The 24,314-nt window shown below is 42.7% G+C and overlaps 1 protein-coding gene across 3 annotated transcripts in view; it reads right to left on the bottom strand.

The window, feature by feature from the left end:
• The window catches only part of WDR7 (WD repeat domain 7), a 349,222-nt gene that overhangs the window by 284,940 nt on the left and 39,968 nt on the right, over positions 1-24,314 (bottom strand). For all 3 annotated transcript variants that reach the window (XM_045021793.1, XR_006580538.1, XR_006580539.1), the window contains exons 5-12: positions 23,971-24,145; positions 22,769-22,845; positions 12,967-13,086; positions 12,249-12,394; positions 11,292-11,394; positions 8,232-8,373; positions 4,488-4,736; positions 2,323-2,543 (exon numbers count right to left, since the gene is read on the bottom strand). In XM_045021793.1, the coding sequence (XP_044877728.1) occupies positions 2,323-2,543; positions 4,488-4,736; positions 8,232-8,373; positions 11,292-11,394; positions 12,249-12,394; positions 12,967-13,086; positions 22,769-22,845; positions 23,971-24,145 (1,233 nt within the window). The remainder of the gene's footprint in view (positions 1-2,322; positions 2,544-4,487; positions 4,737-8,231; positions 8,374-11,291; positions 11,395-12,248; positions 12,395-12,966; positions 13,087-22,768; positions 22,846-23,970; positions 24,146-24,314) is intronic.

Raw genomic sequence — 24,314 nt, 5'->3', positions numbered from 1 at the left:
CAGGACCCTCACCCTCTTCATTATTTTTCTGCTGGAAAAATACACTTTTAAGACCATGGGAAACATCTTCTGTTGCATTAGTGTGGCTTGCTCCTTGGTGCAGTTAAGATTAGCACATTGGTGAAAATGTAATTGAACTACATTTTAAAAATGTCTACATTTAACTAAAAAGCCTAGACTAGACTAAAAATCATTCATTTAAAAATCAGAATCTATGCTATTCTTCATCCGTTATCTTTTGGTGTAAAAATGTAATAGTTATTTTAAAAAATGTGAGAAAAAAAATCCACACATGAAAAATCCACACACTGACAACATCTTAAAGAAACAGTGTTTCATGTCACACTGTAGGATCTCATATTGTTTGATTTTAAAAATAACTGAAAGAAAATTCCTTTTCACTTAACATGCCATAAGGTGTAATCTGCATACACACCGCAATAAATAGTAGTGCTCTGGTCAAAGGTTAAGTGAGGCTTTATTGAACCAGCTAAACAGAGATATTATGATTCAGTGATCAGCACATAATGCGGTTAGCTCTCAAATGCTCAACAGAACGGATGTTTGCCGGGCATTCAGCAAATATGCTCATACCCCCTCCCCGTTCACTTTTTATGTATCACTTAGGCCCTTTGGTCTTTAAGCACATCTATTGATGCACTTTAAACTACCAGCACAACCGAACAGGTCATTAAGTTAGCAGTAATTCTTCCATTTGTGAAATTAGTTTTATAGGAGGATATTACCACCTTTCCTTCAAATCAATATACAGCACTCAACCCAAGGTTTAAGAATCTGAAGTGCCTTCCAAAATCTGAGAGGGACAAGGTGTAGAGCATGCTTTCAGAAGTTTTAAAAGAGCAACACTTCAATGTGGAAACTACAAAACCCAAACCACCAAAAAAGAAAATCAGCCTTCTGCTGGTGGCATACGAGTCAGATAATGAAAATGAACATGCGTTGATCCACACTGCTTTGGATTGTTATCAAGCAGAACCCATCATCAGCATGGACGCACGTCTTCTGGAATGGTGGTTGAAGCATGAAGGGACTTAAGAATCTTTAACGCATCTGGCATGTAAATATCTCGCAACACCAGCTACAACAGTGCCATGAGAACGTCTGTTCTCACTTTCAGGTGACATTGTAAACAAGAAGTGAGCAGCATTATCTCCTGCAAATGTCAACAAACTTGTTTGTCTGAGTGATTGGCTGACAAGAAGTAGGACTGAGTGGACTTGCAGGCTCTAAAATTTTACATTGTTTTGTTTTTGAGTGCAGTTTTTTTGTACATAATTCTACATTTGTAAGTTCAACTTTCATGATAAAGAGATTGTAGTACAGTCCTTGTATTAGGTGAATTGAAAAATACTATTTCTATTTCTTTTTTTTTTTTTTACAGTACAAATACTTGTAATCAAAAATAAATATTAAGTGAACACTGTACACTTTGTATTCTGTGCTGTTATTGAAATCAATATATTTGAAAATGTAGAAAACATCCAAAAATGTTTAAATAAATGGTATTCTATTATTGTTTAAATCATGCAATAAATTTTTTTAATCACGTGACAGCTCTAGTTGTAAGTAGTTCTATTGTGATTTTTTTCTTTTTTTGGCAGGGATTCTAAAATCTGGTCATGAAAAGTTCACTCTCAGCAAAATATTTTAATTTAGGAAGGAAGTTTGGTGGAGTTTATAAAGGCTACTATTTTCTCACAGAGGTCACAGAAGTCATGGAATCCATGACTTCCAGAGACCTCCACGACTTGAGCTGGCAGCATCTGGGAGCTGCCAGGTCCCCCCATTACCTGTGACGGCTAGGAACTGTGGGGGCCCCGAGCTCCCAGCTGCAGCAGGGGTATCCTGCAGAACGGAGCCACCATGGTGGTATGGGGACCCCACAGCTCCCCGTTTTGTCATGCATATTTATAGTAAAAGTCATGGATAGGTCACGAGCTTCCATGAATTTTTCCTTATTGGCCGTAACCTGTCCCTGCTTTTTACTAAAAATATCCGTGACAAAATCTTAGCCTTAATTATGAGTATGGGAATGAACAAGAATAAAGCAGAACTGCTTAGCCAAGAACAGTGCCAAACTAAAGGAAGAGAAAGAACGTAGAGAGCAAGAAGTTCACAAGGTCATATGACTTCCTTCCAGTGGTACCCAACCTTTTCAGTCAAAAAAAAGTATTGCAAAATATCAAGGGATGCTACCAGGAAGGGAAAGGCTATGTAAAACTGCCCTTCTTTTAACCCCCAATGTCCATTATAGACGAGTGGAGAATCCACGATACTAGTGTGCATTTAATATAAACTTACACTACAGTTTTCTGGTGGAACTAGAAGCTGTGTAATCTCTCCACCATGGACACAGAAGATGTGTTTCATTTCTCCAGAAAAGATGTCCCATATAATGACTGAGAAATCCACACCACCTGAGATCAAGTATCTTTGGTCATAACGAGATGAGACCTGATGAGGATACAGTAAACATGTAACTTTGTTCCGATGAGCCCGGAGATTTCTGTGAGGTGGCCAGCCTGAGAAATAATTAAAAAAAAAAAAAGTTTAATAGGACAAAAAAATAACTTTCAATATTCAACAATATTTTTAATTAAAAAACTGAGTATAATTTTAGAAGGAGTGGTAAAAGAGGCAGGGAGAATTCTCAAATCTTCACCCTTCCTTCCTCACCCCTCGAGCAGATATACTAGTTATGACACTGGTAGACCAGGTACCAGCTCATGCCAAAGCCCCAGGCCAATTCACTTGTTTAGAAGTATAGATCACAGTGATTTAACAATCACTGTGATCTATACTAAGAGTGTATTTGGTGTTTAAACTTCATGAAAACTAATGGGATGTTATTTGCATTGTTTTCACTTATCTGTGTCCTGTTATAGGGGGGTTGGAACAGGGTGGGCCAGTGGACAATGGCCCTCCCACTTTTTACAAGCCGTAAGGACGAGTAACGGGGGGAAGGAGGCAGCAGGATCTTGTGGGGGAAAAGCCAGTGCGGGAGTGGGGCCGTGGGGGGAAGGGGCGATGCAAGGGGGTGGGGTGGCACCGTTGGCCCCCCCACTGTTAGGAAGCTTCCCCCTCCTTGTCCTGTTATAATGTAGTAGCAAACATTTATATTGTGTGTACCCCTGTAACTAAATAACCCATCAAATGAGAAAGAAACCTTGTAGAATGCAAATGAAGAACTCTGACAGAAAAGAGCTAATTTCAAAGAAGTGGTCATTGTGTGTGATGATTAGAGGTCAAGGACTCAAAATGCATCCCTCATGCTCTACCATCAAAGAAAAAGCCCATGTGGCCAGTGACGCTGTCAGCTTGTTTTCTGTGAGACAAAGCTGTAAGTATGGATTCAAGGAAATATCCTTCATCTCTGGACTGTTTGGACGCTTACAGGGAAGTGCACCAGATGCAAAGCAGAGATCCCCAAAGACAATCTGGGTACCCTGAAAAGACTTTTGGGAAACTGGCAGTTTATTACATCACTGCCACCATTTGGAATTATAAACTGTGACTCACCTGTGAATATATTTCACCTGCTTTAACCTCTCAGTAACTCATTTCCTTTTCTTAGCTAATAAATCTTTTGTTAGTTTTCTATAGAATTGGCTACCAGTATTATCTTTGGTGTAAGATCTAGAGTACCAATTGATCTGAGGTAAGTGATTGGTCTCTTGGGACTTGGAACAACCTGATGTGGTATGATTTTTAGTTTAAGTGACCTTTTATCACAAAGTCCAGTTTGCCTGGGTGGCAAGATAGTCCCCTTAGCCTCTCCAGTCTGTCTGTGACTCCACGGTAAGATTGGTATAGTGATCCAGTTTACATTTGTTACTGGTTCGGTGAAATCTAATTATAGAACACGACACCAAGCTGGGATGTCTACCCTGTTTTCTGAGGTAGGCATCAACAGTTGTGAGCCACTCAGGGGCGGCTCTAGCTTTTTTGCCACCCCAAGCACGGCAGTCAGGCAGCCTTCGGCGACTTGCCTGTGAGAGGTCCTCGGTCCCACGGATTCGGCAGCTTGCCTGCGGGAGGTCCGCTGGTCCTGCGGCTTCGGCGTACCACTGCCAAATTGCCACCGAATCCGCGGACCTCCCACAGGCAAGCCGCCGAAGGCTGCCTGATTGCCACCCTCGCAGGAACCGGCAGGGCGCCCCCCGCGGCTTGATGCCCCAGGCACGCTCTTGGAGCGCTGGTGCCTGGTGCCACCGCTGGAGCCACTCCAGACAGCATAACATGAGCTAGGAGCCAGTTTGTGTTTATTATTTAGATTTCTCCTGATATAAAAGAATTTAGTGATTATCAAGGGTATTGTAAAAATAGTTCCCTTTCGATCTTCTATTCGCTAAAGCACTAGATGCTGAAAAGTGACCTCCCACAATTCCTACTTATGTCAATGTTGTTTGCAGACGACCAGCGCCTTTTGTAATTCCGCCATGCATGTCTAATCTTTGCTTACATACCTCTCCTGAGCATGTGCTCTCCTTGCAGAAGCTGAACTATTGCAGTTTGAGTTGCTGGCACAATAACAATGCTTCCATCTTCACGACCACAAACCAGGCGTCCATGTGCTGGGATATACACGCTGGCTGTAACTTTAAGTGGTTCGTTACTGTTTGGTATTAAGCTTAATTGGTCTATAATTCCAGCAGGACGAGGAGTAAGTTTACAAAAAGCTTCTTGCAAAGAAGTTGAAGTTGTCATTTGCAGTCCTGTTAAAAAAAAAAAGTGATTAAAATAATGATAGCACCTGTCTTGAGAAGATCTCAAAGCCATCTATCAATACACCTCTACCCCGATATAACGCAGTTCTCAGGAGACAAAAAAAATCTCATCGCGTTATAGGTGAGACCATGTTATATCAAACTTGCTTTGGCCCCCCGGTTCCTTGTTCCCTGACCGCCCCCTCCAGAGACCCCCATCCCTAATTGCCTTGTATGTGAACCCACATTATGTCGGGTCACGTTGTATCGCGGTAGCAATGTATTAGTAAATTTTACAAACACCCTTATAAATAAGTACAAAACACATATTGGAGATTAATTCACCTACCACAACAATGCAGTCAGTTACTTTCAAACTTTAACACTCAACTCTACTAGCACACAGAAATACCAGACCAGAGTTTGAGAAAGGAATTGAAAAAGAATGTATCAAACTTAAACTGCACAAGGAACTTATTTAGACAGATGGCAATTACCAGACATGGAAGTTAGTAAGAGACCCCAGTTAACTCCTTTAAGTCTTGTGAAAAGTACTATTGGGTTTTTTTTCAATAACAAAACACAACTAAGACTTCAACTCTCAATCTCATCTGAAATAGGACTGCTGTAGTAACACAGTGCAACACTGGTTTACTAACTGATCAGAAGAATCTACTGACTCACAGCCCATTTCTTTAACATCTAGTTGTTCTTTGAAGGTCTCTTCATTGTCTAGGTATACCGCAAGAAGGACAGGAGACTTGTTATGGGTTTTAATCAGGCTGCAACTTTATTATATAGATGTCTGTGACTACCCGGCAGATAAAGTGTACAGTGCAGGCAAATCCATGCTTATTCAAATCAATTCTCCAGGGCTTTCACCAGCCTCCCTTTATTTAATTCATGCTTATTCAGATCAATTCTCCGGGGCTTCCAGCAGCCCACCTTTGTTTCCATCCAGGTCCCCCAGCCGATCCATGGCTCAGACCTTGCCATCCTCCAGCCTCGCAAGAGGCTTAAGGAGGGCTATGAGAATGGGGGGAGTTGGCTCCCTGCTGTACCAGTCAGGGGAGTCCCTGAACCCCATCCCCTGTTCTGTTTCTTTATCCAGTACCTCCTTTTCAGTCCTTTACCAGGCCATTTATCTGGTCACTGGCTGCCCTCCATATGGAGTACCTGCACTGAACATCCGCCCAATATTACACAATAAGTTGCAACATATGGCCTACCACCTTTTCTATTCACCAGAAAAGGTCCATCCTCACACCCACTGTGAGGAAGGTGAAAAAACCACAGTCCATCAAAGCCAATTCTGGTGGTCTTGATTTTAAATATACTTGTGCACATGCTTAATATTAGTCATTTGAGTGAAATACATTATTTTTTGTATTGCAGTAGCACTTGGAGCCAGGACACCTTTGTGCTAGACACTGAAGGAACACAAAGGAATAGTCCCTGTTCTGAAGAGCTTAAAATCTTAGAACAACAGACAGCTATGACAAATATATCAGGAAAATGGAAGCACAAGGGAACAGCAAGACAACTGAAATCAGTATTAAAGCAGTGTCATAGCACTCGTTTAACCACCACCAAAGTTTGTTGTTGTTGTTTTTTTCCAGTCATCACAAAATAAAGAGAGATTTAAAGGAGGATAATGTAGTGAGTGACCTTGCAGATTTTTACAGGGAGTTTCTTCTCTGTATAAAGAGGTGACATGGAAGGTGCACAGCGGCATTTGTCTGAAACTCTGACAAATGGCCAACCAAGGGCAGCATCACTGACAGAGAGGAGGTGGGAGTCTACATCTCTATAGAACACTGAAATTATAGGCAAAGTTGAGGCAGCCATGAAGAGCCTAAAAAAAGGAAGACACGTACTTTGTGCTTCATGCAGGGAAAGGTGGAGGAGGCAGTGGAGGAACGCAAAAGGTGTATGAGCATAAGGGTGATACGGTCCATGTAACAAAACAGGAAGATTATTTTTGAAGCAGCATTATGAATAGATTTAACGGAGGCAAGATTGCATTTGTCAGCAACAGATGAGGAGGATGTTGCTGTAGTTAAGATGTGAAATAATGATGGCCTGGATGAGAATAGTAGTTATGTGAACAGTGAGGAAAGGCTGGGTTTTGGTGACGTTGTACAGGAACAAGAAGCAAAATGTATAAGTGGCTTGGATAGAGGGGATTCAGAAAGAGCAGTGTCATGTTATAGGCCTGAAACTGGTGGTACATGTGTAAATATTTGAAGGATTGGGTCTTTGGTTTGAAAAGGTTAATATGGCCCAGAGCACAAGGTAGTATTTTGTTAAATACCAGTACTGTACAGATTAACAAAACTGTATCTGTATTTTTCCTTAATTCCCTAGTTTATCAGAAGATAAGAGCATTTTAATGTACAAAACTAAAATTTAGGTGAAGAACTTTTACGTACTGAAAATAAAAGTATTGGGTGCTGGTACGCAGGTGTTCCACTAAGCGCACTAGCAATGATATGCAGGAGGCGGTTTGTGTGAGCCTCCAGATAACTGAGCCGCCCTGTGGTCTCTGTGAACGAAAATCTCAGCTTTAAATTTAAAAGAAAATTGTAGCCATTCTTCTTCTGAATTACAGCCTTAAATACATAAAAACAGAAGTAAACCAGTTACTAGGGTCAAAAAGAACAAGCAGCTGGGTTTTACTTCTTGAGCAGAAGACTGGTAAAACCTAAATATTCCTTCCTTTCCCACCTCTTTTCCTCCTGCTCCCCCAACCCTCTCTCCTCAAATTTTATGTAAAATTAGCCAGTTAAGTTTGAGGCATATGCCAAAGAACCATCTCTCTAACGTTTCCCAAATTCCACTCTTACACAGTGGTGTGAGAACTCATTTCTATACACTCTTGGGTTTGGATAAGGTGCACAGCAAGAAAAAAAACTCAGATATACCCAAAAATGCTGGGTCCAACTCTGTATGTTAAAATTGCCATCACATCCTAAGGCTGGGAGCGAACCAGCACTTACTCTCCTCGGGCAGGTTTCACACCACAAGTTTGCCTTGCTTTGCCACAGCAATAGCAGCTACTGCAAGGAGAATTCCAATTCTGCCACCCTCATGGAAGCTTCCAGTAGCATAGGGAGTCATACCACCTGGTCTTCCTGCAACCACCCATCTGCTTTAACAAGAGATAGTGGGAAATCCAGGCCAGAAAGGAGACTTCCCCTCCACCTCATTCCCATATCTCCCCCTCCTCACACTAACCAGAGAGATTTGTTCCCTCACCCAATCCACCACCTGAAGAAGCTTGCAGAAGAGCAGGAATGGAAAGAATGGTTCTAATCAGGTTCTTACATCACATACCACTGAGGATGGTGTTACGTTAGAAGGCAGATAAGCATATGAAATTAATGGATTTAGAAGAGAAGAGGAAGCATGTTCACCCAGTGAACACATAACCAAGTGAGCAAAAAAAGGGAGCGACTTGTTAAAAGTTTTGGCAGCAAGTCACTGTGTGTTAGTTAACGCTACCTTCTGTGTTGTCTTGCAGTTCAAGTGTATCTGGCACACTCCAAATACACAGTCTCCCTGAAGAATCTCCCTGGATTAGAAGTTTATGGAAACACTCCCTGCGTCCATAGAAGAATCGAGTAACAGGGGGACAAATTAGCAGCTGTAAAATAAAGACATATTAGAACAATTTCAGATGCATATGGCAGGTTCCTAATCTTGACAATAACTTCCCGCACATAACCTGCTCTATTCCTGCTATACCTTTTAAAGACAAACAAGAATGGGAAGACAAAGTAACACATAGCAAAACAAAACCACGACTAATTACAGAGCATATTATAAACATAAAATATATCAGGCAGAATTTTAAAATAGACATTTTAATTGCAACAGAGGACTGAAAGGTGTGATTTGAAATGGTGAAAGTTAACAGCAATAAGATGTGAAACACAAACAGAATACAGAATGAATTAAATAGTGTCCAATAATAAAATAGTCAGGAAAGGTTTCAATCTCTTTTGTTGGGACAATATTATGGTTAAATTAAAAAAAATGTATTCCTAAAAACTATCTTGTGACCAAGTTATTCTTTTTAACTTATGCACATCTATGAATATGAATACGGTTTTAAGCATCTCAGTGTTTACAGTGTCAAAAAGGCCATCAATGTCAAGTTATACAACAGCAATACATTTTTGTCTAGTCTTCCAAAAGAACTCAACTCCCATTTCAGCACCTCACTTACAGTTGCCATGTACTGAGCACTTTTGAAACTCTATCCCTTTTAAAGTACAGTTGCCTGATGTTCAAAATCTACTGTAAGTTCCATTACAGAAAATGGAGATGGAAGAGACATTAGGTTATCTTGGTCCATATCTCTGCCAGTGCAGGATTGTTCCCAATAATATCCTCTCTAGCACTTTGCCTAGTATTATTTTAAATAAGAAAAGGCTTCTATTATTTCCCCGAGGAAACTATTCCAGAGTGTCTTATAAATATCACTCAATTAGTTTTACCCAATATTTACCCTAAGTTTACCTTTTCTTAATTTCAGTCCAATTGTTAGGTATCCCTTGAACCATACACATACCCCTCAAATATTTGTCAGCATGCCTCACTTTAGCAGTTGCTTAGCCAAGCTACAGAGTATATACTTCATACATCCAGTCTTTTCTTGGATTCTACATAAACCCCTTCAGCTCTTCAATCATTTTTGTTACTTTCTCTGCAGTCCCTTCAGTTTGTCTAGATTTTTCTGTTAATGATTCACCACCGTTTGGCACAAAACCTCTGAGGTACAGAGCCCACAAATTGCACTGACTTTTTTCCATTTCATTGCATTACATTGCAGTTATACAGTAAAAACTGTGTTTTCCGGCACTTTATCAATCAGAAAACTCTAGAACCCAGCATTTCTGATATCCATTAAAAGTCCAGTTGACGCGGGGCAACAGGCTCCCTACCTGGCTCCGCATGGCTCCCTGGAAGCGGTGACATGTCCCTGCTGCTCCTCGGCAGAGGAACAGTTATGGGGGCTCCATGCATTGCCCCCACCTCGCCCCGCCTGAGTGCTGGCTCCGCAGCTCCCATTGGCCAGGAACCGCAGCCAATAGGAGCTGTGGGGGTGGCACCTGTGGGCAGAGGCAGCCTGCAGAGCCACCTGGCCGTGCCTATGCCTAAGAGCAGCAGGGACATGTCGCCGCTTCCAGGGAACCAAGGTGAGCGCCACCCAGATCCAGCATGCAAAACCCCTCCTGCGCCACAGCCCCCTTCCCAGAATCCCCTCCCACACCCAAACTCCCTTCCTCCATTGGTCAGTATAACTCTTAGTTAACAAGAATTTTTGACTAACCAGCACCCCTCTCCCGCATCTTCCCACCATGCCAGATAACAAAAGCTTTTACTTTACTTAGGTTTCAGTATTCAAAAGGCAACATTTTCCAGAAGACTGTTTTATTTAACTTGTACAGAACTAAGCTCTTCAGCCTAATATGACAGTAGCGTAAAAGGGACAAAAACAACCCAAAAATAAAAACAACCAAAACAATACATGCAAAGGGAAATTGGTTATACACTGCAGTAACATAAGTGTAGAGTAATCCGAGATAGTTTAGACATCTTACTATGTGTGTATTTATTTATATATTTAAAAAACACCATTATCATCATTAAAAATTTGTATTATCGGTGTCTCCTTCTCTGCTGCTTCCTCTACGGAACAAGGGTCTGAGGAATCAAGGGAGAGGGAGGGACAAATCCCAAAATGGTGAGGAGAGAACACAAGAGAGGGTGGACCCACAAGTTGTGTGTATGTGGGGAGGGAGAATGGTACAAAAGACCCTCCAAATGGTGTGACGGGGATGAGGGAAAGGAAAGTGTCCAAAGTGGAGCAGGGGATGGAGAAAAGGGAGGGAAAAAATTAAAAAAAAGGGTTGGTGAGGATGGTCAAAGAGGGGAATAAATGGCAACCCAAGTTAATGGACAGAGGCAAGGAGGCTCATAAATGAATTTAAATTTTTTTTTAAAAAAAAAACTTAGATTTGTGTAAATCTAATACTGAGCACTCCCTTACATATTGAGACTCATTTTCCAGTAGCAATTGGGCAAGACTGAAACTTGGCTCCTTCCTAATTAGCTTTTTCCCACCTCACACCCCATGCACTCTAACCAAATCGGTAATTCAGGCTTAGAATAAGTATGACATGCCTGACCTAGAAGATTATTATTGGAGGATACCATCTAACAATACTCACTGAAAAGAAAGGAAAAATGATATCTAAATTGGTGCATTGGTGTGAGGATGCCTGTAGAACTGAAAAACAAACTGATCTTACGTGTGCAGTGCTAATTATGACATCTTAAAACACACACACACACACACACACACCACAAACTCATGAAATACTAAAGGAGTAGGAAATTAAGCCAAATTAATTACACTTTAAAAAAATCAGTTATTCTCTGAAAATGTTGACTTTAACTAAGGAGAAGAAATAGACAATTTGTAATATTTGTGAGCAAGTTTTATATATAAAAACCACGCACAGCATAATCCACAAGACAAGGAATGTGTTTTACCTGTTTATCTGCTCGGTCCAATACACTGAACAGTAAAGGAGGAATTAAATTTTCAACAGCTTTTCCCACATCACTGCGAAATGTATCACTAGCTGGTAGGCAACTGAGTTTAACACAGAACAACAAAAGACACCAATTTAGAACTAACAAAAAAATATTTTTAAAAAATAATCAGTGTTTCCACTACATTATATTTATTCATTTTGTCAATTTTTCAATATATAACTACACAGATGCCCATTCAGTCATCTAGGTTTATTTCATGTAAACTAAAAATCACAATATAAACAGAGGGCTACTCATAAATGTATCCAGCTCAGTCTACTTCCACCTCAATGGCCTTAGAAAAGAAAGAAGATGAGCTTTGAAGTGGACCTGGGAGGTTCAATCTAGCCTCTGGTGGACCAAGGAGGGGGAGGAGCAAGTGCCAAAACCAAGGATTCCTCACAAAGTGCCCTGCCAGCAGCTCCCTCCCATTTATATTGAGGGCGCTCTAGCTCAAGCCCTTCTGCTGATCCCTGCTGTGGCGGTATATGATGTGAAGAGAGATGCTCTCTCATATCCCAAACCAATTAGGGCTTTACAGGTTTAAACTAACACTCTGAATGCCACACAGAATTCTACTGATCCTTATTAGATTCTGCATATGAAACCTAAGAGTTTACACATTATGAAGAGACATGCTCCCCAGACAAATACAGTTGTTCAGTCTGAAGACTGTATATAATTGAGAACAATTAAAAAATTAAAATTGCAAGTGGCTACATATACTATATTTAAAGACAAACCATCATTTTCTAGCTCAGATTGAGAGGACTGTTTAATTTTAGTTTCTACAACATTAGTCTGATTTAGGGATCAAACAAACAAATCAGATTTAACATTTTATTTTTATTCCACATCTCTGAGTTTTACCTGCTACCGCATATGTGCTCCATTATTTAAAATTCTGAGTACCTGGCTGGTAGTTTGTAAATAAAACTTTGTCCATCTTCTGTCCATATGATCACTTTATCAGCTGATACAAAGTCACCACCAGTCCACGTTTGTCCATTTTCACTGGGAACTGAACATAACAAGGAATAATCTCCAGCATCAAAAACCTAGACGTAAGCAAAATTAAACAACAAAAAAAGTCTATTTGTTTATCATTACATGGTCATATTTTAAATGTTTAGATAGCTGATAATTTAATACCTCCACCTATGTAGTTTTAAGGAACATTCAATTCTATTACCTATGGCAGCATTTACTTAAGAAGATACTTAATACATACTCAATTCCATAAAATAACCAAGAAAATAAATTTGTTGCAGAAATTACGTCTGTGTCATATTTGCAATCCTTTGATACACATTACAAATATGGTATGGCATATCATGCTTTCTATTTATTTAGATTTTGCAGATTTTTGTCTGCATAAAACAAAATCATATCAACTATTTAGCCTTCAAAAAGGAATTTTCATCTATTTTTTAAATAATGTCCAAAGCATGAAAGCAACATACTCCCAACCCTGAGACAATATACCTGAAATAGACTAAATACTCAATGAACTAATTGATTTATAAACACTTTCCCAAGCTTCTTTTCCTATGTCTCACTAACAGTTTTATTAAACCAGACTCCACTGCTAAGAAAAAGCCAGTTTTTTTACTTAACTGGTTATCCTTACCCTCCAGTATTTGGAGCACACTACCAAAAGTGAGCATTGGGTAAATGCACAGAAAGAAATGCTTTGGCAGTTCTGACAATAAATTGGTTTAGACTCCTCCTCAAATACTGGGTCCGTATCCTAAAAGAGAAAGAAAAAAAAAAAGTTACCTTTATTCAACCCTATGATACCTAAAATTGTTCTGCTTTGTGCCACGATTCTCAAATTATGCTCTCTGGACCTCTGAGCAGGTCTAAGGAGCATTTCAGGCGGTCCCACAGAACTTCTTCTGTCACAATAGCAAAACATTTATCAAGCTTCAAGCAAGGACATTTCCTGTGATGTAGCCCAAGATGTATGGGTGTATCCCATGTGGATGCAACATGTTATAAAAAATAATAATTGGAGAATACCAATCTCCTAGAACTGGAAGGGACCTTGAAAGGTCATTGAGTCCAGCCCTCTGCCTTCACTAGCAGGACCAATTTTTGCCCCAGATCCCTAAGTGGCCTCCTCAAGGATTGAACTCACAACCCTGGGTTTAGCAGGCCAATGCTCAAACCACTGAGCTATCCCTCCCCCACATATCTGTTTTACTCTGTCAGATATTTCTTTGGTGAAAATTCAACCAGGAGCAAATTTGCAGACTGCCAAAACTAAAGGGGTAGGAAGCATACAGAAGAGCAGACCAAAAACTATGAAAAGGCATGTGTCGTCAGATGATCAGCAGCGTCTGCGTTCCCTCCATATGCTGTCCCAGCACTGCGCAGATAGCTGGCACAGCAGCCCTCAAGCGAACTGCCCAATAAGACCACAAGTCTTGGTTTAGTAGCGAAGGGGCCTGGCCAGGTTTATTGTCGACGAAGCACGGTAATAGTATACTTGTAGAGTCTACCAGGTGCTAAGACACGTATGCCCATGACATTGGACGCAGCTCAGTCAGTGGCAGGACTTTCCATGGCTCCCTAGGCTGGTAAAGACACTCCTTCTGAGATACATCTTTATACACCAATACAAACAAATTACGTACTACCCCGACGTATCTAAGTGCCACCTTCTGACGTATTTGGATGCCACCCATTACCTCGTACATGTTGGTTTGATCAAAACATTTCTATCCATCATGCTGTCATCCTGACCTTATCTTTAGGATGGGTCAGTGTGTTTCTGTTATCTTTGGGGAGTGTGCTGGTATCGAGGTGTTCTGGTACCAGCTGGTATTGAGGTGTTCTGGTACCACCTTTCTGCAATGGTTTGCGTATATATTCTTATGATTAGCACTACTAAGGAATGTGTGTTTCTGCAATATCAGCCTTGTTCTTGCCTGATTCTCTGAGCAGGGCCTGCCTCTTGCTCACAACTTAACTTTGGTTTATATCAGCAAGTTTTGACCATTACTTTAGCCCAGGGCTCACACCAGGCCACTAATACAAGGCCTTATGTTTCAGGCCCTCTCCTTACTACAGCATGTAGAAATTAGAGACGTGAGGGCTGCAGGCAACAAGTGGAGACTCAGCTATAGTAAACTGAAAGTCCTATGTCAGGGAAAAGCGGGGAAAAAACAATGTGGAGACAAAATGGATGAGATATAATCAAGCAGCCACACTCCTTATGTCAGATGAGTTTATTTTATATTTGACCCCTTTCACGTTAACAAGTATTAGAGCTACAAGAGGAAAAAGGTGCATTCAGGATTGAGAGAAGTGTTCATAAGAGGATCTCATCATAAATGATCCACATGATAAAGTCTGAGAACCACTGTTTAGTCAGTTACCAAGAAAATCTAGGTAAAATGTTCAAAAGTGCCTATATTACTTAAGAGCCTACACCCTAGGTAGGCACTCTTGAACATTTTACCCTCTATTAATAATAAAAAACTTATGACTGGAAAGAGAAGCAAGAAAGAGGGGGAGGAAGAAGAAAGGGGAGAAGCAAGACAGCTAGTAGACAGCTACCTCATTTCCTAGCATTTGTGTTTTTGTGCACCTAAGAACACCAAAGCAGTTTGGTGAACTCCTCCTCCCGTTGTTCCAATCATAAAATCTAGTATATTTTGTTATGATTGGCAGTGTGCTTAGAAAAAACCCTGAACTGAAACATTAGGAGGGATGCACGGGGAGCATTGTAGGGGTGAAGAATAAGAAGCTTATACAGTGACTTGTCTGTGAAATTCCCTGGCTCTTGCCAATGACATCAGCCTCCTCACTTTCACAAAAACTGGATCTAATTTAAGGAACAAAAGAGGAAGGATTGTTCAGTGGTTAGGGCTCTACTGTGGAACTCAAAGGACCTCAGTTCCTGTGTGACCATGAGCTACTCACAATCTCTCTGTGGTCCTGGTCCCCCATCTTTAAAATGATAATGTTTCGCTGCCTACAGGGGTGTTGTATAAAACACAACGAATATCATGAAGTGCTCAGATAATGTGGGGGTCTTAAGTATCTCAGAAAGATAGACAGTAAGCAAAGATAAACACATCAATAATTGAACTTGTCTTATAATATATAGTTAAGATTTCCATATAGAAAAACTAACAAAAATCTCCTTACATTGAAATGTATCACTCAAAATAAAGTTTAATAAGACAACAGTGGATATGTCTACACTTAATTTTAAAACCCAGGGCAATGAGTCTCCAACAGATTCAGGCTCACTCCACAGCAGTAAAAACAGCTGCAGTGATTCGGGCTCAAGTTTGGACTATGAAGCCCGGCATTGAGAGGTGGGCTTCAGAGCCTGAGCCAAATATCTACACACTTGTTTTTAATGCCATAACACTACAAGTTTGTAAACCAGAGCTAGGAGTCCTGCTGTTGCGGGTTTTAAATCACAGTGTAGACATACCCAATGTGCATGTAATGAGAAACGGAAAATTCTGTGGCCAGATGACCATCTCCCAAGGAAGAGCCAAAAAACTTTTTGGAGGTCGTATGAGACTAATAGAATAAAAAGATCTGCAAGAGCGTGTGATAACCTATTCTGTCACTGGTAAGCCGAACAAATTCCTCTGCAGGACAGATTAGTGCTGCCTATTTAGTACTGATGCTGTCAAGTGAGTGACCTTGTCTGTAGACAGTCAGCTGAGCCTAACTGAATAGGATGGATATTGTTTTAAATTCAAGCTGCACTCTCTCAGGGAGCCCAACATCTTTGTAAGAAAAAATGGATGACAAAGTATTTTATGTGGTTTGATTACCTCTTTGCTGTCCACATCTTTCCAAAACAGCCCAGGTCCCTTGCAACTGGAAATTCTTAACATTTTAACATTGTTTTTAAGGAAGACTTAAATTAAGAAACACTAGTTGCATCAAACATGCCAAATTATTCCAGAGCATACTCTGGCTATTTCAGTAAAGGAGTTCCCCTTTTTTTCCAGTCTCTGCCACAGAGGACCAACAAGGATCAAGCATCTTTTTCAACCAAGGGACACACACAATCCCTTTTTGTAGTTTCCAAAATAGGTCTCAGAATTGTTTACTAAAGTGAGTAACTCAGCTATTTGAAGTCATCATCTATATTTGATCTTATACATAGTAAAGATAATTGGTGCCCCCTTAATATTCAAGAGCAGATGCAGCCTTCTAAATTAAAGCAACAAAATCTAAATTAGCTGTAAAGATTTACACCATGGGAAAAGTTTGCAGATGTTTAGCTTTGATGTACACAACATATGAATCTCCTGTGGGCAGCTAAAATGCTAGTAGTCTCCTAAAAGTGTTATACACCTTCTTAGAGAAAGATTCTTTACTTTACTGACTGGCACCAATTCAGATGCTGGCAGTACAGGAGGGCAGGAACAGCAGACTGTCATACCGAGGATTTATAGCTCTCTATGTAAAAGTTAGAATTGCATAAATTTCATCTGCTGCTCTGCATGGTACACTGAAATCTTCACTTACCAAAACGCTATCTGCGATCCTCTCAAAGGGTTTTCTTAAGTCACTTACAAAGTACATCATGCAAGGTTCAGAATGGGGTGGGGTAGGGTAGGGGAGTTAACTCTGAAGAAAAGGATGGTATTGTGGTTAAGGCACAGTTCTGGAAAGCAAGAGATCTGGGTTAGTTTCCCAGATCTGCTCAGGTTTCCTGTGCACCTTAGGCAGGTCACTTAAATCTCTCTGTACCTCAGTTACTCCAAATGCATAATAGGGATAATAAAACTTCCTGTCTGTCTCCCACATCTATTTAGACTGCAAGCTCCTTGAAGCAGGGATTGTCTCTTATTATGTGCTAGGTGTGGCTGTATACACAATGAGAGCTCAATCTCCACCAGAAACCCTAAGAGCTACTATAATAAAACAATCTGAAAGTTTGCCTTCTGATTCTACTTTTCCATATCCCCACTGGAAATTCTGTAAAAATGCACAAGAAGAATTCATTACTGGACAAACAAACAAAGCTGGGGGGAGAATGGAGCGAGAGAGAGAAAAAAAGTAAAATTAAAAGTATATATGCATCAATATTTAAAGCCCCACCTTCATCCTGCAAAGCTGGTTGTAATTTCCTTGCAGTACAAGTAATTTTTAAATCACCAAATACCATAGCATTAAATGGAGAGGGGGGAACAGGAGGCAGACTTAGCACTAGACTCTCTCTGGACTTAACTTTAAGAGTCAGACCTCTAAGGCCTGGTCTACACTAGGACTTTAAATCGAATTTAGCAGCGTTAATTCGAATTAACCACTCAACCGTCCACACTAGGAAGCCGTTTAATTCGACCTAGAGGGCTCTTTAGTTCGAATTCGGTACTCCACCCCGACGAGGGGAGTAGCGCTAAATTCGACATGGCTATCTCGAATTAGGCTAGGTGTGGATGCAAATCGAACTTACTAGCTCCGGGAGCTATCCCACACTGCACCACTCTGTTGACGCTCTGGACGGCAGTCCGAGCTTGGATGCTCTGACCAGCCACACAGGAAAAGTCCCGGGAAAATTTGAATTCATTTTCCTGTCTGGACAGTTAGAATCTCATTTCGTGGTTGGACATCGGGGCGAGCTCAGCAGCACCGGCAGCGATGCAGAGCTCTCCAGCAGAGGAGTTCATGTAATCTCTGAATAGAAAGAGGGACCCAGCATAGACTGACCGGGAACTCTTGGATCTGATCGGTGTGTGGGGCGAGGAGTCTGTGCTTTCGGAGCTGCGCTCCAAAAAATGGAATGGAAAGACCTACGAGAAGGTCTCCAAAGCCATGAGAGACAGAGGATACAGCCGGGATGCCACGCAGCGCTGCGTGAAAAATCAAGGACCCCAGACAAGGCTACCAAAAAATCAAAGCGGCAAACGGACGCTACGGAGCCTGCCACCACTGCCCCACCAGCGACCATGGACTCTGACGATGGGACAGTGTCAACGGCCAGTTCCTCGGCGATGTTCGCGGACAGGGAAGATGAGGAAGGGTTTGCGGAGGACGAGGCAGGCGACAGCGCTTACAACGCTGGTTTCCCCGACAGCCAGGATCTCTTCATCACCGTCACGGAGATCCCCTACCAACCGTCCCCGGCCATTAACCCGGACCCTGAATCAGGGGAAGGATCACTCGGTAAGTGCTTTAACCATGTAAACTTTTATTCTTAATATAACAGGAATCTGAAGTATGTGAAAAGGAGGTCTCTCTATATATGGGGATAGAACAGAAATCCTCCTGGGAGATCTCCACGAAGCTCTCCTGGAGGTAATCGAAAAGCCTCCGCAGGAGGTTCCTGGGGAGAGCTGCCTTATTGGGTGCTCCGTGGCAGCACACTTTTCCGCGCGAGGCTTTCATGAGGTACTCAGGGAGCATTGCCTCCCCGAGCACGGCTGCATAGGGCCCTGGTTTGTGCTGGCTTTCACGCAGCATGCGCTCTCTATCTCCTTCAGTGACCGTCCTCAGGGTGATCTCGCTCAGAGAGTCCTGCATCTAATTAGGGGAATTACTGTAATGTTACGCCTGGTCCAGAGTATTTTTCAAAAAACTCCGGACAGATGGCATAGCACAGACTCAGCACGCTGCTGCATGACGAGCGTAACGGAAAGCCAAAGAATCAAATGGACGCTCATGGAGGGAGGGGGGGACTGAGGACGCAAGGTATCCCACAGTTCCTGCTGTCTCCGAAAAGCATTTGCATTCTTGGCTGAGCTCCAAATGCTTCTAGGGTCAAACACAGTGTCCGTGGTGGGTCAGGGCATAGCTCGGCAATTTACGCACCCCCCCCCCACCCACAGAAGTGAAAGGGAAAACAATCCTCTGTTGACTCTTTTACATGTCACCATATCTTTACTGAATGCTGAAGATAGATGCGATGGTGCAGCACTGAACACCAACATCCTCACTCCCCCCACGCTATGGATGGCTGATGGTGCAATATGGCTGGTATCCGTCCTCATCATCAGCCTATTGGCACATGGGGCAGTGCAAAAGGACTGGTAACCATGCGTACTAGCATCTATGAGGTCGATCAAGGGCGCCTGGCCCTAATTTTTCCTGGTAGATGGTGCAGTATGGCTGGTAACCGTCCTCATCATAGCAACAGGGGGCTGAGCTTCATCAGCCCCCACCCTTCATGTGTAAAGAAAAGATTCAATTGCCCCTGGACTAGCAGCAGGATGCTGGGCTCCTCTCCTACACACTCCTTAATGTCCTGTCTGGACTATCATAGCAACTGGAGGCTGCCTTCCACTCATTTCTCACTAACAAGTCACTGTGTCTTATTCCTGCATTCTTTATTACTTCATCACACAAGTGGGGGGACAATGCTATGGTAGCCCAGGAAGGCTGGGGAAGAATGGAATGAACAGGTGGGGTTGTTGCAGGAGCACCCCCTGTGAATAGCATTCAGCTCATAATCTATGCAGGATCTGACACAGAGCAGCTGTGCTCTCTGGTTCTCTGATACAGTGGTTCTCCAGTACACTTGCCCATATTCTAGGCAGGACTGATTCTATTTTTACATACCAAAAAGGAGGGATTGACTCAGGGAGTCATTCCCAATTTTGGCTTTTGCGCCCCTGGCTAAGAGCAGCCAGGGGCACTTATGACAGCAGCAAACGGTGCAGTGCAAAAGGACTGATAACCATGCCCATCTTATTACCAATTTATGGTATGGTGGATGGTACAGTATGGCTGGTAACCATCTCTGCTATCATGCAAAAGCAAAAGCATGCTGCTGTGTAGCGCTGCTGGACCGCCTCTGTCAGCAGCATCTAGTACACATACGGTGACAGGCACAAAAGGCAAAATAGGCTCCATGGTTTCCACGCTGTGGCATCTGCCAGGGCAATCCAGGGAAAACGGTCTTGAAATGATTGTCTGCTGTAGCTTTCCCGGAGGAAGGGATGACTGACGACATTTACCCAGAACCACCCGCGAAAATGGTTTTTGCCCCATCAGGCACTGGGATCTCAACCCAGAATTCACAGAGACAGACTACACTGTGTTCATTGTTCGCCAAAATTTATCTTTGCAAGGAATTCACTCCCTTTTTCACATCACACAGCTTCGACTGTCTCCAGACCTGCCACAGCATCCCCCTCACAGAGGCTGGCAAAGATTAGGCGGCGAAAGAAAAAGACAGGGGACAAGATGTTCGCTGAAGTTAGGAGGTGCTCCCGAGACGAGGCGGACCAGCAGAGCCAGTGGAGGGAGACCCTCTCTCTGTACCAGCGCTCACACAGCGAACGGGAGGAGAGGTGGCGTGAGGAAGACAAGCAGGCGACTCAAATGCTGCTTGGACTAATGAGGGAGCAAACGGACATGCTCCTGCGCCTTGTGCATGTTCTGCAGGACCTCAGGCAGGAGGACAGAGCCCCCCTGCAGTGTATCTGCAACCGCCCTCCCCCGCCACAAAGTCCCATACCCCCCTCACCCAAAATAACCAGAAGGAGGGGTGCCAGAGGCCATGTAAACTGTCACTGCACCCCAGCGGAGTGCTCAAGTACCGAAAAGCTCTCATAGCCTAATTTTTGAGAAGTCCTTTCCTTCCCGCCTCACCCAAGCCCCCATCCCAGTTTCATCCCCTAACTGTCTAGTTGACAATAAAAAATACTTTTCTGTTAATTACTTTTTCCGTCATGTTCTTTTAGAGGAGACTGTGTTTGAAGGGGGGGAAGGGGGTTGGTAATTTGACAGGACAATCACCTTTACCAGGGTACAGACATGGGGGCAGGATCAGCAGCAGGTCACACACACACTGCAGTCAGTACGCACCCTGGTCGGTATGGGAGGTGGTTTGCAGGTTCTGTGTGGGTGGGGGGGTACGTGACTTTGTAGCGGGGGAGGGGGGTTACAGATCTCATGCAACGGTCCCTGTCCTGGACCACAGAGCCACGCAGCAGAGGAATCTGTATCCGTCCTCCCCCGCCAAAAGGCCACATAGCCCACGCACACAGAGTCCCAAAAAGGAGGGATGGCAGGCTCCGTTGAAACATCCAGTCCGGCACTGCAGACCACTCTGGGAGCAGGAGCCTGTCATTCCTCGAGTTTACAGGCGGTCTTTACATCACCGCACACCCTACCCAGCACAGTCCGTGTCCCAGTTTCAACCCTGTAACGCAAAGTCATCAATAAAGAAACCTTTGTAAAGTTACAGTGGAACATGTATTTTATTTTTATACGTGTGTTGGAAGTTGGGGAAGCGGGTGGGCGGGGTATGTAACTGCAGATGCTAGTCAACAGTCACTTGGTAAAGAAACAGGGGCAGGTTCAGCTTCTCTGTAAAGAAACTGAACAGTCACAGGTCACGCTGCTCACTGCTCGCTGGTACTTGAAGAGTTCCTTGTCGCTGTGCAAGGCGCCTGCACAGAGCTTCACGAGCCAGGGCATTAGCGGGTAGGCTGGGTCCCCGACGATCACTATAGGCATCTGCACATCCCCAAGACTTATTTTGTGGTCCGGGAAGAAACTACCTTCCTGCAGGCGTCTAAACAGACCAGAGTTCCTGAAAACAAGCATGTCATGAACTTTGCCTGGCCACCCGACGTTGATGTTGGTAAAACGTCCCCCATGGTCCACCAGTGCTCGCAGCACCATTGAAAAGTAGCCCTATTTCTCAGCAGCTGACTGTGGAAGAGGTGGACGATAAGGTGCGAGGAGTTGACAACGGCCATAACTGCAGCGGGATACGTGCTCAAAGTGCTGTGGCGCCCGCGCTGTCACTGAGCAGAAAAGTGCACAAACAGATTGCCCGCAGGCGCTTTCGGGGAGGGAGGGAGGGAGGGCGGGCGTGATTGACGGTTCAATGATGACAGTTACCCAAAACCACCCTCGACACATTTTTTCCCCCAGCAGGCATTGGGGGCTCTACCCAGCATTCCAATGGGCAGCGGGGAGTGCGGGAACTGTGGGATAGCTTCCCACAGTGCACCGCTTCCAAAGTCGACGCTGGCCCCGTTACTGTGGACTCAGACAGTCGAATTAGTGTATTTAGTGTGGATACACAAATTCGACTTCATAAGGTCGATTCCACAAATTCGAATTAAGTAGATTCGAAATAGTCTTGTAGTGTAGACATACCCTAAGAAGGCGGCACGAGACATGGACAATAGAAAAATGACATCTCTGAAGAGTTTGCAGCTAATTTAAGGGAGAATTTAGGGAATAAGGAGTCTCTTTTTGGAAGGCAGGAGAGAGGTCAATTATTATGGCTCTTGGGCAGCTGGAGGATCACACAAAAGATGCTGACCAAAAGAATGTTTCTGTTCAATAATATTCAGAGGGAAAAATTATGAGACTCAACACAGAGAACATACCAAGAGTGGCCCACAGTAGAAATTGCAGAACCTTGTTCATGCCCTACACAATGTTTGACAGCGAAGGAAGAATTCAGATTCAGAAACTCCTCTGCTTACCTGCATGCGACTAACTTCAGAAGTTACAATCCACACTTTCAGAATACCAGTCACTGAAACTGCTACGACAGTATCTTCTGATGGGTGAAAGAGGGGCAGAAAAGAAATTACAATAAAATGAAGGATATGTCGTACAAGAGATTACAAACATCAAAAATATTCTAAAAGTTTTTAATAAATTCATGAAGTGCTTGTTCCAAATTCAAGTGGATAAATTAGAACTGGCAAACTATACGCAAAGAAAAAAATGCACTAATTTCCTATTTGTTCTTTTGCTTCATGGGAGTGAGGAATTCTCTGCATACATACACAGAGCTCAAATTGGGGAGAAAAAACAATGATGGAGTGGCACTCTCCCAAGCTTTGCACACTGGCCAAGCTCTGCCTACACTGGAGTGGAGTCTTATTTTGACATCTAAGTAGATTATGCAGATGTGATCACATGAGCTCTTAAGGGTTGGGTCTCCCTCTGTGTGGTTTGGATAGACCCATTCACAGGGCCAGGTTACATAGAAGTAACGATTTACTGAATATGTCTGAAGACTGAACTACACTACCATTCCTAGAAGCGACTGCTCTGAATTCCAGTTCAGGCCAGTATACAAAGCCAGGGTCTGAACAGTAATTCTTATTTTGTGGATTAACAAAAAAACAAAAACAACCTAAAACCTCCAAAAAACTGCTATCTCAAACTGTCCCAGTTTCAACCCTGTAACGCAAAGTCATCAATAAAGAAACCTTTGTAAAGTTACAGTGGAACATGTATTTTATTTTTATACGTGTGTTGGAAGGGGGGGAAGCCTGTACCTTTCCAAGCCTGTACCTTTCCAAGCCTGTACCTTTCACCGACACCAAATTTTATCTCTCCCTCAGAAAGGTAAATACCCACTTGTATTTTTTAAAAAAGGTTAGAACTTAATGATTTTTGGCAAAAATAGCCTTAATCCTTCAAATGGAAGAAACATTTGAAAACTGTGCGATTTCAACATGAAGTGACACCATTCCAATCTATAAAAGCAACAAAGAATCCTGAGGCACCTTATAGACTAACAGACGTTTTGCAGCATGAGCTTTCGTGGGTGAATACCCACTTCTTCAGATGCAAGTCCAATCTAGACTTTGCCAGGAGACTACAACAAAAAGTAGCTGTTTTTCTTACTTAAAAAAGAAAAGTACAATAAACCCAAACAATTTCTCATTACCTTGTGTTCTATGGGATCGAATAATGCTCATGGAGCTGATCCAGTCGGGAGAAATCTTTGACACTAAGGAATAAAGAACCTCGAGACTGGTAGCATCCACAACAAGAATTTCTGGGTAATGGCCATGACACAGTAGCCTGCCTTCACGCTGAGTCCCAACTGTGAACTGGTAGAACTGTTATAAAGAGAACACAGTCCCTTAAGCAACCAGTTAATATTTTTTAAATCACAGTCTAATTATAGGTTTTTTATCTCTATGTTGTTATTTGTGTATTACAATTAATTTTCATAAATTAGTTTGATAAGTTAGAATTCCTTGATTAACTAGAAGAGGCCAGCCAGGT

This window comes from Mauremys mutica, chromosome 6, assembly GCF_020497125.1.
Source record: "Mauremys mutica isolate MM-2020 ecotype Southern chromosome 6, ASM2049712v1, whole genome shotgun sequence".
NCBI classification, from domain to species: Eukaryota; Metazoa; Chordata; order Testudines; family Geoemydidae; genus Mauremys; species Mauremys mutica.
This window is presented reverse-complemented; position numbering and strand designations above follow the sequence as displayed.